Source organism: Quercus lobata, chromosome 8, assembly GCF_001633185.2.
Source record: "Quercus lobata isolate SW786 chromosome 8, ValleyOak3.0 Primary Assembly, whole genome shotgun sequence".
NCBI classification, from domain to species: domain Eukaryota; kingdom Viridiplantae; phylum Streptophyta; class Magnoliopsida; order Fagales; family Fagaceae; genus Quercus; species Quercus lobata.
The window spans coordinates 64084763-64097938 of NC_044911.1; the positions used below are offsets into that span (position 1 = coordinate 64084763).

The 13176-nt window shown below is 33.8% G+C and overlaps 3 protein-coding genes across 3 annotated transcripts; 2 read left to right on the top strand and 1 right to left on the bottom strand.

Moving 5' to 3' along the window:
• Positions 1-2009: 2009 nt before the first annotated feature.
• LOC115957442 (protein EARLY RESPONSIVE TO DEHYDRATION 15-like) lies at positions 2010-3592 on the top strand. The gene is made up of 2 exons (XM_031075679.1): positions 2010-2441; positions 3173-3592. The coding sequence occupies exons 1-2, from the start codon at positions 2183-2185 to the stop codon at positions 3331-3333; spliced, it is 420 nt and encodes a 139-aa protein (XP_030931539.1). The 5' UTR covers positions 2010-2182; the 3' UTR covers positions 3334-3592.
• A 251-nt stretch (positions 3593-3843) lies between these two features.
• On the bottom strand, positions 3844-4864 carry LOC115958289 (copper transport protein ATX1-like). Its single transcript, XM_031076693.1, has 3 exons — positions 4517-4864; positions 4327-4402; positions 3844-4221 (listed from the first exon to the last, which is right to left on the bottom strand). Exons 1-3 carry the CDS (start codon positions 4523-4525, stop codon positions 4082-4084), a joined length of 225 nt encoding a protein of 74 aa, XP_030932553.1. The 5' UTR covers positions 4526-4864; the 3' UTR covers positions 3844-4081.
• A 3729-nt stretch (positions 4865-8593) lies between these two features.
• Positions 8594-11795, top strand: LOC115954596 (staphylococcal-like nuclease CAN2). Its single transcript, XM_031072502.1, has 9 exons — positions 8594-8978; positions 9451-9506; positions 9661-9775; positions 9881-9991; positions 10243-10430; positions 10506-10565; positions 11024-11183; positions 11263-11331; positions 11472-11795. Exons 1-9 carry the CDS (start codon positions 8826-8828, stop codon positions 11568-11570), a joined length of 1011 nt encoding a protein of 336 aa, XP_030928362.1. The 5' UTR covers positions 8594-8825; the 3' UTR covers positions 11571-11795.
• Positions 11796-13176: the final 1381 nt, after the last annotated feature.

Genomic DNA, 13176 nt, shown 5'->3' on the forward strand with positions numbered 1-13176 from the left:
AACAAAAAGAAAAAAATAAAAATAAAAATACAGTGTACTCTCTAGCAAAACCATGTGCTGGGACCCAAAACCATGTGCTGGGACCCACAAAGGGAAACTAGTTTCAGAGAAACTCATATCTAGGACCACTTTTTAGATTTGTCTGTAGTCTCGGTCTGTGTACTCTTCTCAGTCCATGCCTCCACCACGGGTGAAAATAGCCCAAATACTGGCCAAATTTGTGACCAATTAGAAAAATATTTAATAATTTATTACTTTTTTTAGTATTTGAGTTTTATAAAATTGAGTTTTAAATAGTCAGTTGTCGACGTGACATTATTGGCCTGAAATTTGTGTACTAAAAAAAGCAATATGGTACTCATATTATGAAAATCGAGTTTCATATTGCTTTTTCAACTGCACAAATTTCATGTTAACAGTAGCACACTGACGACTCATTTAGGAACTCGAGTTTACGAAACTCGATTACTATTTAGAACTCGATTTTGTGAAACTCGAGTACTAAAAAAGTCGTAGATTACTAAATATTTCCGAAACAGTACTAGTTTACTACAAATTTTACCAAAACGTGATATTTGGCCATTTTCACCCTCCACCACGTGTAAACAGTGGTTTTGTTTTTATTTTTTATTTTTTGGATTGAATGTAAATTGCGCCATTGTTCAATGTTCCAGTGTTTACCCTCAATTAATAATTCAAAGAAAAAAAAAAAAAAAAAAACCCAGTGCAATGCATTTCTTAGCTACTCTCGTAGCCCCAAAAATGATGTTTTCTCAGTAAATCTTACTATTGTAGCCCGAAATACATTGTTTTCTCATTAAATTTTACTATAAATTTAATGAATCGATTCTCCATAATTGTGAGAATAAGAAGTGTATTTTCCGTGAGGTCTCTAAACATTACTTTGAAATACATATAATGTCATTTAGAGTATTTGCTGCAGTGTAGTTATAATGCTATAATGCTAAAATTTAGCTCTATAAACACAAAAACCTTTATGCAGCAGTGGAACTAAATCTAAAAAATTTAGCTCCATTGCTACAATGCACATCTATAAATAGATGTGTACTGTTCATAACATCTAAAAGAAAAAAATATTATTTTATTAAATCTCTCTCTCCTCTTCTATTAAAAAAATATTTTTTCCTTTTTCTTTCTTTTCTCTCTCTCTCTCTCCGGCTTCTCTTCTTTCTTCCTCTTTCCTTCTCATTTTTTTTTTCTCTCCCTCGTCTACTCTCTGCTTCGCCATCGCTGATCTTCATCATTTTGGATCTTCATCTTCGCTGATCTTCATCATCGATCTTCATCATCGTCGCCCAGTTGCCGTCCCACGCCGCTGACCCATCTTGCCTTCATCAAACTCAAGCGCGCCACGAACCCATCGAAGCTCTATGCTCAGTCAAGGCGGCAGTAAAACGACGCCATGATCGGCGACGGCGGGAATTCTGGGTTCATGGGTTTTGGATTGCTGGGTTTTTGGGTTTTTGGGTGTTTGATTTTTTTTTTTTTTTGGTTGGGTTTGGTTGTGATTGTGGATTGTGGTTGAAATGGCGATTTGGTGGCTGTGTTGGTGGTGGTTTGGTAGCTGTGGTTGTGGTTGCCGTGGGCTGTGTTGGTGGTTGTGGCTATGTTGGTGGTGGTTTGATTTTTTTTTTTTTTTTCTTGCCGTGGGCTGTGTTGGGTTATGGTTGTGGCTGTGTTGGTGGTGGTCACATGAAGGTTGTTGCCGTGGGCTGTGGTTGTCGCATGAAGGTTGTTGCTGGTGGTGTGTGTGACTGTGATAATTGTGTGTAGTAAATATATTATTTTATTGTAGTGAGATGGATTATTTTATTATAGTAGTTATATTATTTTATTGTGATGTTTATATTATTTTATTGTGTTGAAAGCTAAAATAGATCCACTGCTGCAGCATGTGTGTAGATAAAATAGATAAAATAACTTTTGATGGAGTTAAAAAGTTAAATTTTTAACTTCACTGCTATAGATGCTTATGTGATAACACTCAAACCAATGTCGTTTTGTTTGCACTTATCGCTATATATTGACCACGATGAAAAGTTCCAACAACTATTCTTATCCTCATCGGCTCATACTTTCTTTTGTTTAGTTTTATCCAAAACCCCACACACACATATACAGAGAGTTGAGTTTTGCATTTGCAGATTGGAGAGAAGTGGCAATGGAAGTAATTTCTCAGAGAACATCATCTTCAACTTTGAATCCCAACGCTCCGTTGTTCGTACCATTGGCTTATCGGACGGTGGAGGACTTCTCCGATCAATGGTGGGAATTGGTCCAATCCTCACCTTGGTTCCGCGAATACTGGCTCCAAGAACGCTTCCAAGATCCCCAAAATGACCCTTTCATTCCTGATATTCACGACCCTGTCCTCCCAGACGACATCGATGCTCTCTTCGACGATTACTACGTTGATCAACGTAAGTTGAAAGATTGAGTTCATTTTGACAAAGTTTTCATTCAATCTTTTTTGTTTATTGTTTAGGATATTATAAATTTCATACATAAAAACTCTTACAAATTTACGTGACAATTTTTAAACATTGGGTTTATTTGTTATCTTGTTTTTTGGTTGCACCAATCATATATATTAATATGTTATGAATAAATGTTTTGAAATTTTTAGGTTAAGTTGTAGGGTAAAGCTTCACCCGATTTGTTTTCAATTTTAAACACATGTTTGAATGGTATTAGTCCAATATATTCGAGTATTGAACTCAAGCCGAACCTTAAATTGTATACTTAATTCTCAACCTTTTGATCTATGTTTCAAAATTGTATTTATATTTTTAAAATACTCGTTTTAATTCTCAACTTTAAATATGGTTTTAAAAAGATCTTATAGTCTCTTTTTTTTTAATATTAATTTTTACCAGAGATCTTATACTTATAGTCCGATGATAGATGGAAAATACTTATTTGAAAATCAGAATTCATGTCAGAAGCTTCATATGATCAACCTGACCTCGACTTCAAATATTTTTCCATCCATGTAAAAGATATTTTTGAAACATTTTAGCATACACGTAATAACTATGGAAGTATTTTAAAACAAAATTGATTATCAGATATGTAGTTTAACCAAAATTTTGAGTTGAATCACTGACTCTCTGTTTTTTTTTTTTTTTTTTTAAATCAATTTTTTGGGCAGATGAGGAAGAAGAGAGAAATTTTTACAAGGATTTGGTTTCAATAGGGACATTGAAATGGCCGAAAGCGCGAGCTGCAGCTAAAGTGCCGAGGTATATAGAAAAAGCCCCGAAGATTGTTAATGTTAAAGTGAGCCCACGGATGATTCAGCAGCCGAGGTAAACTGGATCAGATTTCCGATTCAGCGAGTTAAGGAAGATCATGTGCTGGTGTTTCCCAGCTTGTATTTGCTGTAGTTCTTTTTACTTGCATAGTTTTTGTACATAAATCCTGTGTTTGATTTCATGTAAACTTTGCATTTTGTACCCTTTTGTTATTACTACTTGATTTGATAACAATCTCTAATTGTAAGTCACAAATATCTCCAACATGTTAATTGGTTAATAATGGTGGGCTCGTTTGATTCCACTTATTTAGATTATGTACAACTTTAAATTAGACCCTTTTTTTAGGTGTAAATATACTTTTGCTTCGTTTATTTCTTAAGCTCAATAGTCAATAAAACTCGAACAAACACTTGGAATCAAAGTTTAAGGTTTTTAGTTTTTACCCTGAACTTGATAAGGCAAGAATTATCATATACTAATCAACTTGTATATCGGAAATTTACTATTTGGAAAAAAAAAATGGAAGAAAAGAGAGTATAGCCTCAAAAATACAAGTAGAGCAGAGTGGGAAGTTAATAATTATTGATGTTCAACTTATGCCCTTTTACAATATTAGTCATTTTATATGACTAATGTTACTTCATTTTACACTGGAGAAAATAAAAAAGCCATTTTATAAGAAATGAAAGTACCAATTCTCTCCTTGTGACGTTTTTTTTCCGTTCTTCCATCAAAATATCTTGTAGGCTACAACTTGCAATTTCTAGTGCAATCTTGATGAGGTACGAAATAAAATTGTAGATTCAACAATTTATCTCCTCCCCCTCCCAAGTGCTTGCCGATTTGCCAATTTTCTGAAGAACTCGGATGACTTCTTCATTGGTAATGTTACCTGTCACTATGACCTTGTTGAGCTGCGTATCCACATTATATGTTTCAATATCTGCTGGCCAAGAAGATCCAACAAGTATTAAAGAAATTAAAAGTTTATTGAAAGAATAGCATATTATTATAAGAAAGGTGCTACTTAATTAAGAGAAATTAATACCTTGCATCTTCTTGATGGCCTTTAAGATTTTCTTAATGCAATCTTCACAGTGCAAACCCACCTTCAATTCCACCACCTAATGTGTAAAAAAGAGAAACCATCACCTCTTGAATGCAAAAAATGCAATTGAAATAAAATTAGAAAATGGGTATTCCTATACAAAAAGAGTTTTGAAGGGTATGCCACTTACATTGCCCATTGTGATTGAAGAGTATGCGGAATTTTGTTGATGTCTCTATATTTCAATGACCCTTTTAGTAGCTTGGAGAAAGAAGCCAAAGGAGGAGAGGAATGGCCTTTAAATTTTTGGCTTAGCAACCCAAACATATAAATATAAAGTGCAGAATGGAGTATTGGATTCTTACGTGATTGATGGGAATTTTCACTTTGATAAAGCACACTTTATTCCTATCTATGTTGACTTTCGAGGGACTAACCTCCACACATAAGGTCGGCAAAAATCATTACACTGCTGGGTTTGGTTAGGACAATGGTGCCAAAAATAATTTATGCCTATATCTCATTTGAGGACCCCAGATTTAAGTGTTGAATATTGAGTTCACACGGATCTTTAAGTAGGAAATGGAAGATGTAATGAGAAAAATTGAAAGCAGAAGCTAGTGGAGAAAAAGAGACCCATAGGTGTCACCACAAACACCGTTCAATGTTTTTGCTGAAAGTCTAAAAGCAAAACCCTTTTTTGTCTCAGCCTTTCAGCCTTTTTCTTAATGGGTTCAGGAAGAATATTATGTGAATATGTTCTACTTAAAATGGCAATTGGGAAGCCTTAGAAAGCACGAGTTTGGCCCAAATTGCAAATTTTGCAACCAGTACTTTACCACAATAAAAATTGATATCTGTGGGTTGGGTTGTAATTAGGTCTGGGACCAGAAGATTTAAGCCCATTGTAACAACAGGCCCTACGCAATGGGCCCAGATTGAGAAAAGTTGAGTTGCAGACCATGATTTACCAATGGGGGCAGGGACCTATAAATATGGAGGTGTACATATTAGGTAGTCCATGGACACCCTTGGGCGTGCAGAATATATATATTTCATGAACTTTTTTTTTTTTTTTTTTCAATTTACTAAAATGATAGGTTGTTGTTGATAGATCAAAGAGTGATAGGTTGTTCCCTAAATTGACAAGTTGTTGAAAGATTACGAAATATGTTACGTCCCTAACCTAACTCTTATCTATTCATATAGGTTGCTTACTATATGATTTACAGCCTTAAATAGTTCAAATGATCAATTGTGTCATGATGGAATTAATTAATTTGTAATAATATATTAAAAATTTAAATTATTTAAAGTATATAAAAGTATCTTCAAAAGGCAATATTAGTATTTTTATAATTTCAATCTTTCAAAGACTCCATGTGTGGATCTCAAATCAATTGTATATCATATTATATCAAATTGATGCAACCCGTAATTTTGACTCTTTTGCAACGGAGATTGGGATTTCATATGTCTCTCTCTCATATTAGAATTTAAAATTAAAAAAAAAAATTGAAATAGGAAACTTTTAATTTGTAATGAAGATATAATCTTTCATAGATCTAAAAATTATTGTGTCAAACATTTAAAATCCTACCACACCCCGCCCAATAAAGAATCATATCTAATTTTAAATAACTTAACAGTTAACACCCTATAAAACCACGTGTTTTGATATTCATGAGAATTTTTTTATATTGTAAATATCCTCTATTTTAAAAAAATAGGACAAAGTTTAGTTATAAAATTAGTTATAGCCTAAGACTACAAGCCTACAATCTTACTTAATATCATTACCATTACTACATATTTCGAAAATCTAATTGTTAGATTACATATTCTTTACGCTCTTAATATACATGTCAAATTTTATGACAATCAGAATTATTTAGTATATAATCTGTGGGGGCCTGTCAATCAACAGACCCATTAAAGTCAGGATCGTTGGGCCTGTGGCCCATCTGAGGATGCATATCCATCCGAGGAGGCGATGTCAGGTCATAAGGCAATTGCCGAAGGGGGGTGGTAATCAATATCACGAGGGTAGAGTTCTGTATCCGTCCAAGGACGCCATACTCCTCGGCAGTATGCATCCGAGGACGATCAGGACGCGATCTTGTTGCAACCAGACCTCAAAACTATGTCACCACTAAAGATAGAATAACTAACCAAGGGTAAAAGAGATAAGACAAACAAATATCTATAATTACAGTTGCCACCGCATTAATGACCTCTCAACCAACTCTCTGGCTGCATTAATGTGGAGGTGATACCTGAACAATAAGGAGACAACCTTACAGCTGCCCATAGGAAGTTCCAGGAGGTGCTAGATGGGACAGAAAGAAATCCTCCGAACCCAACCTACACGTGTGTGGTGAGGATGGATCACCAAGAGTGGTATATAAACTGAAAGAAGAACATGCAAAAGAGAGATCAAAAACAGAAGAGAAAAGAGAGAAAAACAAAAACAAAAGAAGAAGGACAAAGAGAAAAAGAACTGTACCGATTACCAAACAAAACGATCGTTGTGCCAATTCTAGGCTTTCAATATACATGAGGGTGAATCTTTTTATTATACAAAAGTTAACCTAATTCTTTACACCCACGCTCTACAAATCATATTGTTTGGGCCTATTTACGTGCGAACCCAGTATCATGTTGGGTCGTTACAAATCGTGTCCTTACATAATCTATAAGATTATATTTTATGTATAATTTTAAACTACAAAAAACTTGAAATTTAAACAATTTATTGATGACATAGCTATTAATATTTAATTTTCTATAAATTTTATAAGTATGGAGGATATAAGAAGAAAATGTAATCCAATTGTGGATTTATCAAAATTTATTTCCAATAAAAAGATATTGAGTAAAATTGTACCAATTTTGTAATTAAATTTTGTAAAAAAAAAACTAGAAAGAATCCTAATCCATACAATATTTTTGTTGAATATATATATATATATATATGTTATCATGTTGATTTTTGAGAAAACTTTTTTTAGAGAGTTTGAATTTATAACGTCCATTCTTGATGATAGATTTTTATCATTAGACCAAGACACCAATCAGTTAAGAAAACTTAATTTCATTAATTAATAAAAACAGTAGCATTCTCCTTAATTACTTAAAAACGCCAAGAGAATGAGACTAAGAGATTGCTTATTAGTTATTACAAAAGCCAAAATACCCATATACTACAACAATAGATTTAGTAAGGACATAAATAACTTAATTAACATATCTCTTAATTTAACTAAACTATACACTAAACAATAGCATAGATTATCATATTGATTAATTAACATCTCTCCTAATTCAGTTAAAATATACCCTAAACAAAAGCATAAATTATCATATTGATTGGATGGTGTCTATTCTCTCTCACTCAGTGTCTCACACCTAAGAATGACTCCTAAGATCCAACTCTACCAACCATTCAATCATTTTTTCAAACCCACTAAATAAATAAATAAAAAAGAAATATTATATCTGCAATATTTTCACAAGAAATCATAAATAACAGATTTTTACAAGTTTTTATTGGTAGTAAAAAAAAGTAATTTCAGTAATAGATTTAAATTACAACTAATAACAATTTACTATCTATAATTTTTTATGAAAATATTGTAGACGTAACACTAAAAATGTTTTTTTTTTTTTTTAAGATATAAACACACACAAGCGAGAAAGAAAAAAGTTCTAATATAAAAACACACCACAACTCAACTAAAAAAAGATAGTAATTTTTAAGAGTGGGTGGAGATACTAAACGTGGTTCAGGACTCAATGAATGGACCTAGTGCCCGTTTGGTTTCAGCTGAAACCTGCGTTCACGTTTCATGTTTTGCATTTTTTTTTTCCTGCGCGTGAATAGTACCCTCACATGGGTTCATTGTGCAGGGGACAAAAATTACTGTTCATTACTGTTCACAGCACTGTTTACGTACAAAAAAAATTAAAAATGGGTGACACGGTACTATTTACACATTTAAAAATTATTTTGCTATAGTATTTTCAATTTTCAGTTTTCAGTTTCAACAACAATAAATTCAATCCAAACGGACCCTTAATAATTTTTCTAAACCCGCATGTGGGCATGTTAAAAAATTGGGTTAGTAGTCACGCTCTTGTATCGAGCGTGGGACAAGCAAAGCTAGTAAAAGTGTTCGTTACTCAACTTAAAAGGTACGGCAACACCGTTGACCAATAATTTAAACTTACGGCACCTCAACAGAAATAGATCTTCATCGTAAAAATGTAAAAACCCATGTCAAATCAGAACTCGCCACGTCTCAATCTGATTCCTCATTCGTTTCGTTCGCCTTCCTCTCTTGTTAATAATCCAAAGATTCCTTTGCGAAATTCACGACCCAAAAACCTCTTTCTTTTAATTCTTGTTAACAAAAAAAGTCTTACTTTGCTTCATCATAATTCATCATTATCTTCTCTCTGTGAGTCTGTGTGGCTCAGAAAATTGAGGAAATTTCAAAATGGGAAACGCCTTAAGGTTCTTATATGCGCAATGTTGTAAGCCCACAACAGCTGAGGACTCCGAATCACTTGGACATCATGGTGTGTCGGCTGTCACCGTTGGTGTTTCTGCTCTAGCCCATGATCTCTTTCACTTTGAGATCACCTCCCAGGTTTTTATTTTTTATTTTTTTTATGTCTTAATCTGGTTTTAATTTCTTTGTTGTCTTTTACTTTTCTTACAACTAGTGAGAAGGATTCGAACCTAGATTCTCCTGGACTGGAAGAATTAGAAAATGTTACAGAGACATTAACATTATGTTAAGTCTTTTTTTTTATTTTGGTGGAATTTCTAGAAATGGTGTAGGCAAATGCTATTTCAAGCCCCCCCAAAAACGTTTTTTTGCACCCCATTCTCTCTAATGCCATGAGAGAGTGGCTGCTCTGGGAGGGAGAGGAAGCAAACACTTTTTGAGTGTTGAAAATTAAAATAGTAACCCCAATGTTGAATTAAGTGATGATTAATATTTTGGGAATGATTTCTTCAAGTAATTATGAAGCTAAATTTTGAGCTAATTAAGTATCTTTGTGTTGGTTTAGTATATTCATCCTGTTAATCTAAAATTTTCTTATAATTTTTTTTAGGTCCCGGAAGGACTCAGCAAGCATGTTGTCTCGTCTAAGAAGGCTCAAGCTAATTGGTAATTAATTAGCATGCAATCTATCTCAACAATTTTCTTTTTATAGAGTAAAATTACTAGATATTTAGCAAGAAATTGGAAAAAAAAGAGTGATGAATAGGCTCTATAGCAGAGCTTTTTGTCTAAAAAGGTTACATTTTGACAATATATGAAGGTACAGAAAAATATTAGAGGCATGGAGAGCAGCTAAACCTCCTCCAAAAACACCTGAAGAAGCTTCTAGGCTTGTCATTCAGACTCTGAAGAGACACCAAAAAGCAGATGTTGAGGTACAATAAAAGATCTGTCACAACATATATGTAGAATTTGTTGCATAATGCATAGAATAATAATGGAAGAAAATTACAAACATTCTCTAATTGCCTATTTTGTAGGGTTTGTTGGCCTTCTATGGTCTCCCTCTTCCTCATACCCTAGTCAAACTTAGTGCTGGGGCCCCAACATCATTGCCTGCAGGAGTAAAGTATGAATTTCAGACATTGCCAGTAAGAACTCCATTCTTTTTAGACTCAATGTATGTTACCTTAATTCAGTCAAAGAGCTGGGTTTGATATAATGAATCACTGCAGAGATAACAGTTTTCCCTACTGAAGTGGCAAGTTGTTATTGATTTTCACATGTCCATCATAGACATCATCTTATTATCTACTATTAACAATTTGCCACCTTAGCAGTTGTGAAAAAAATTATGAAAAACGTTTTGTCTATTGTTAATGAATCGTTAGAATGAAACTAGGTTGATGCAAAAGCTGTGGCTGATGGAGATACAGTGACAGTGTATGTCAGTACAACAGACCCAAGGGAGTCATCTTGTGTTCCTATAGAAGTACAAGTAGCAGCTGTCCAAAGATCACAAGCGCGTGCTGAGAAAAATTATGCAGAAGCAGATGCAATTCACAAAAAAATCATTGATTCTGGATATCGGTTGGTCTTCAACTAGGCCTTGATTCCAGTTTTGATTCAATATTATATATTTTTTTAATTGTTTTCTTCCTATAGGGCACTCAATTTTCAGAACAATGAGGAAATTCTTGCTCGAAAGTATCGAATTCGACTAAGGTAAAATTATCTGGCTCGTAGGATTCAAGTAACTAAATCTTTTATTTTTTTGGTTATTTGCAATTTGTCCCCCTTAAATTATGCAGTCAAATTCAATCCCCCACTAAACTATGAAATCGAGCAAGTCTCCGTTAATTGATTGGTGGCTGGAAAAATATCCCCTGCCATTAACAATTTCGATCAATTTCAATATTGTAAACAACAAAAAAATTGGAATCAAGTAATGTCCATGTAGAGAATTTCTCCCATTATGACTTCGTGAAATTTTGGTTAAAATTTTGAAATTGATGAAAATTTTTTACAGCAGGAGGAATTTTGCCTACTATCAATCAATTAGAGGGTTGATTGTTTGATTCTAGTTTAGTGGGGGATTGAACATAACCTTAGAGGATAAAGTGCAATTATTATTATTGTTACTATTATTTTTTCAACCTTAGGAGTTGTTAGTTTCTGAACAGGGGAATAGATGCACCAGAGAGTTCAATGCCATATGGGAAAGAAGCAAAGGAGGAGCTGACAAAGATTGTGCAGGGAAAGTGTTTGAGAGTCCTTGTTTATGGGGAAGATCGTTATGGCCGCTGCGTAGGTGACATATATTGCAATGGCAAATTTGTTCAGGTACTAATTCTCACAACATTGGTTTTTTTTGGACCTGTTAACACTAAGCTAACTTATTTCTCTTTTCTCACACTGCCAGGAATTAATGCTCAAGAAAGGGTTTGCATGGCACTACACAGCCTATGACCAACGCCCAGAACTTGCAACAGTAAGAAATTTTCTCTTCTTCAGTCTTGTGCTTTCTCCATGTTAAGCAGTCTCTCTCACTAACACCGAGAGTGAGTTTTCCAGAACACGTAAACCTATCCACAAGCATTGTAATTTCTTTGTTTATGAATTATGTACCAGTGGGAAAAAGAGGCTCAAGCTAAGCGAGTTGGCCTGTGGGCTTCATCAAATCCTGAGAAGCCATGGGAATGGAGAAAGGATAAACGCCAAGGTAGATGACATTTTCCAAATAGGAAGTAAAGAGTGACCTTGTGGCCAATAATTATCTTATGCAATCAGACATATGCATCCTCCCTCTATCAATGTATGAACTTTGCAATCAAGTATGATTCACATGTGAAAGGGAGGGTTTTTATTTATCTCCAATGCAAAGATACTTCACGTGGGTGACTACTTTAAACCAAATGAGGCAAGAAGGCAAAAGCAATGTCATATAATCAGGACGTACTTTCCAAGACCAGGGGTTGGTAGCAACTTGACACTAATACAAAAAGCATCTGTCCTCATTTTTATGTACCAATCATTTGTAACATTATTTTTCTTAATCTTAGCAAAGGCTGTTGTAACTTATATTTGAATCAAACACCCAAGTGAGAGGCGGATTGTAACTTGTAAGTTATATTACACGATCAAAATAAAACAAAATTTCATTGTGCAAAACAGAGTATGTATGCTAGTATACTGCACAGTCTTGAATCCAATGCAAATCTATACAATGCAAGAAAGATTATTCATAATTACGACTCAAAAAACCAAGTGACACATTTGGAATCGACAAAAGAAAGAACAAGCCTAGCAGTTACAGCCTCATCAAATGTAACATCGCAACAAAATATGCCATGAGTGATGAGAACATAAATTTTTGTAAAAAAAAAAGGAAAGAAAAATCTGCTCAACCTTTAACTCTTGGTATAAGTACAACACATGGATGCAATGTACCTAGAGAAAGTAAATACAGAAGAGAACCGGTGAAACTAAAATAGGAGAGAAAGAAAGAGAACAAAACAACAACAAATCCATCCTATAGATTGTCATTGAAACGCAGTTAGAGTTGGAACTCATCACAGCCCATAAATTCACTGCAGAAGACGAGGTATATATATTACATAATAATTGGGCACAATCGGTCATTTATAATTCCTTCCTTTTCATTTCCTTGATATTAAGCAAAATGGATGTAAAATTGAAAAGCCAACCTTTAGAGACTAGAACTCCCAATTGTCCTCCCAAGCCCCAAATATTGTCCCTCAATTAGTAATGCAAAATGTTGCTGGATATGCTTTCCTTTAGATATAAGTGGCTTTTATCTAAATTGCAGCATGCTTTGCAATCTTGTTCATTTCTCTTGTCATTATTATGAGCAAAGAAAAAATCCAGCCTTTATGTTTCTTACATAATTTTTTTTTTAATAGCTCAAATGGAAGTTTTGTGCGAATAAAAGTCATAATAAGCTTAGTATCACTATATATATATATATATATATATATTAAAAGCACAAGGATCATGCAGGAGTTTAACAAGATTATAGAGTAGCAATAATACTGTTTGATAATGAATATAAAGTTTAACAGCTTGAAGAGTTGAAGTTGACCCTCGCATAAAAAGAAACAGTAGATATAGTAGAACAAAATATCCAGAGATACATGAAGAGGGCAAAATATTTAAGGACGTCAATTAAAGAGGTGAGAAAAATGAATGCAGCTCTCTCATGTAATAGATAATCACAATTGTATAAACAGCTTGAAGTTGGGTAATAACTAATAACTAAGCATTAAACAGAATGAAACTAGAGTTAAGAAATAATTTGTTTTCAATGAACAAATAG

What these genes read in the sequence shown, in the direction of transcription:
- LOC115957442 (XM_031075679.1), top strand. Translation starts at nt 2,183, where the DNA reads ATGGAAGTAATTTCTCAGAGAACATCATCTTCAACTTTGAATCCCAAC. An exon ending in CGATTACTACGTTGATCAAC is followed by an intron (nt 2,442 to 3,172) that starts GTAAGTTGAAAG and finishes TTTTTTGGGCAG; the next exon opens with ATGAGGAAGAAGAGAGAAAT.
- LOC115954596 (XM_031072502.1), top strand. Translation starts at nt 8,826, where the DNA reads ATGGGAAACGCCTTAAGGTTCTTATATGCGCAATGTTGTAAGCCCACA. An exon ending in ACCAAAAAGCAGATGTTGAG is followed by an intron (nt 9,776 to 9,880) that starts GTACAATAAAAG and finishes CCTATTTTGTAG; the next exon opens with GGTTTGTTGGCCTTCTATGG. An exon ending in GCAATGGCAAATTTGTTCAG is followed by an intron (nt 11,184 to 11,262) that starts GTACTAATTCTC and finishes TCACACTGCCAG; the next exon opens with GAATTAATGCTCAAGAAAGG.
- LOC115958289 (XM_031076693.1), bottom strand. An exon ending in GGCCATCAAGAAGATGCAAG is followed by an intron (nt 4,222 to 4,326) that starts GTATTAATTTCT and finishes CTTGGCCAGCAG; the next exon opens with ATATTGAAACATATAATGTG.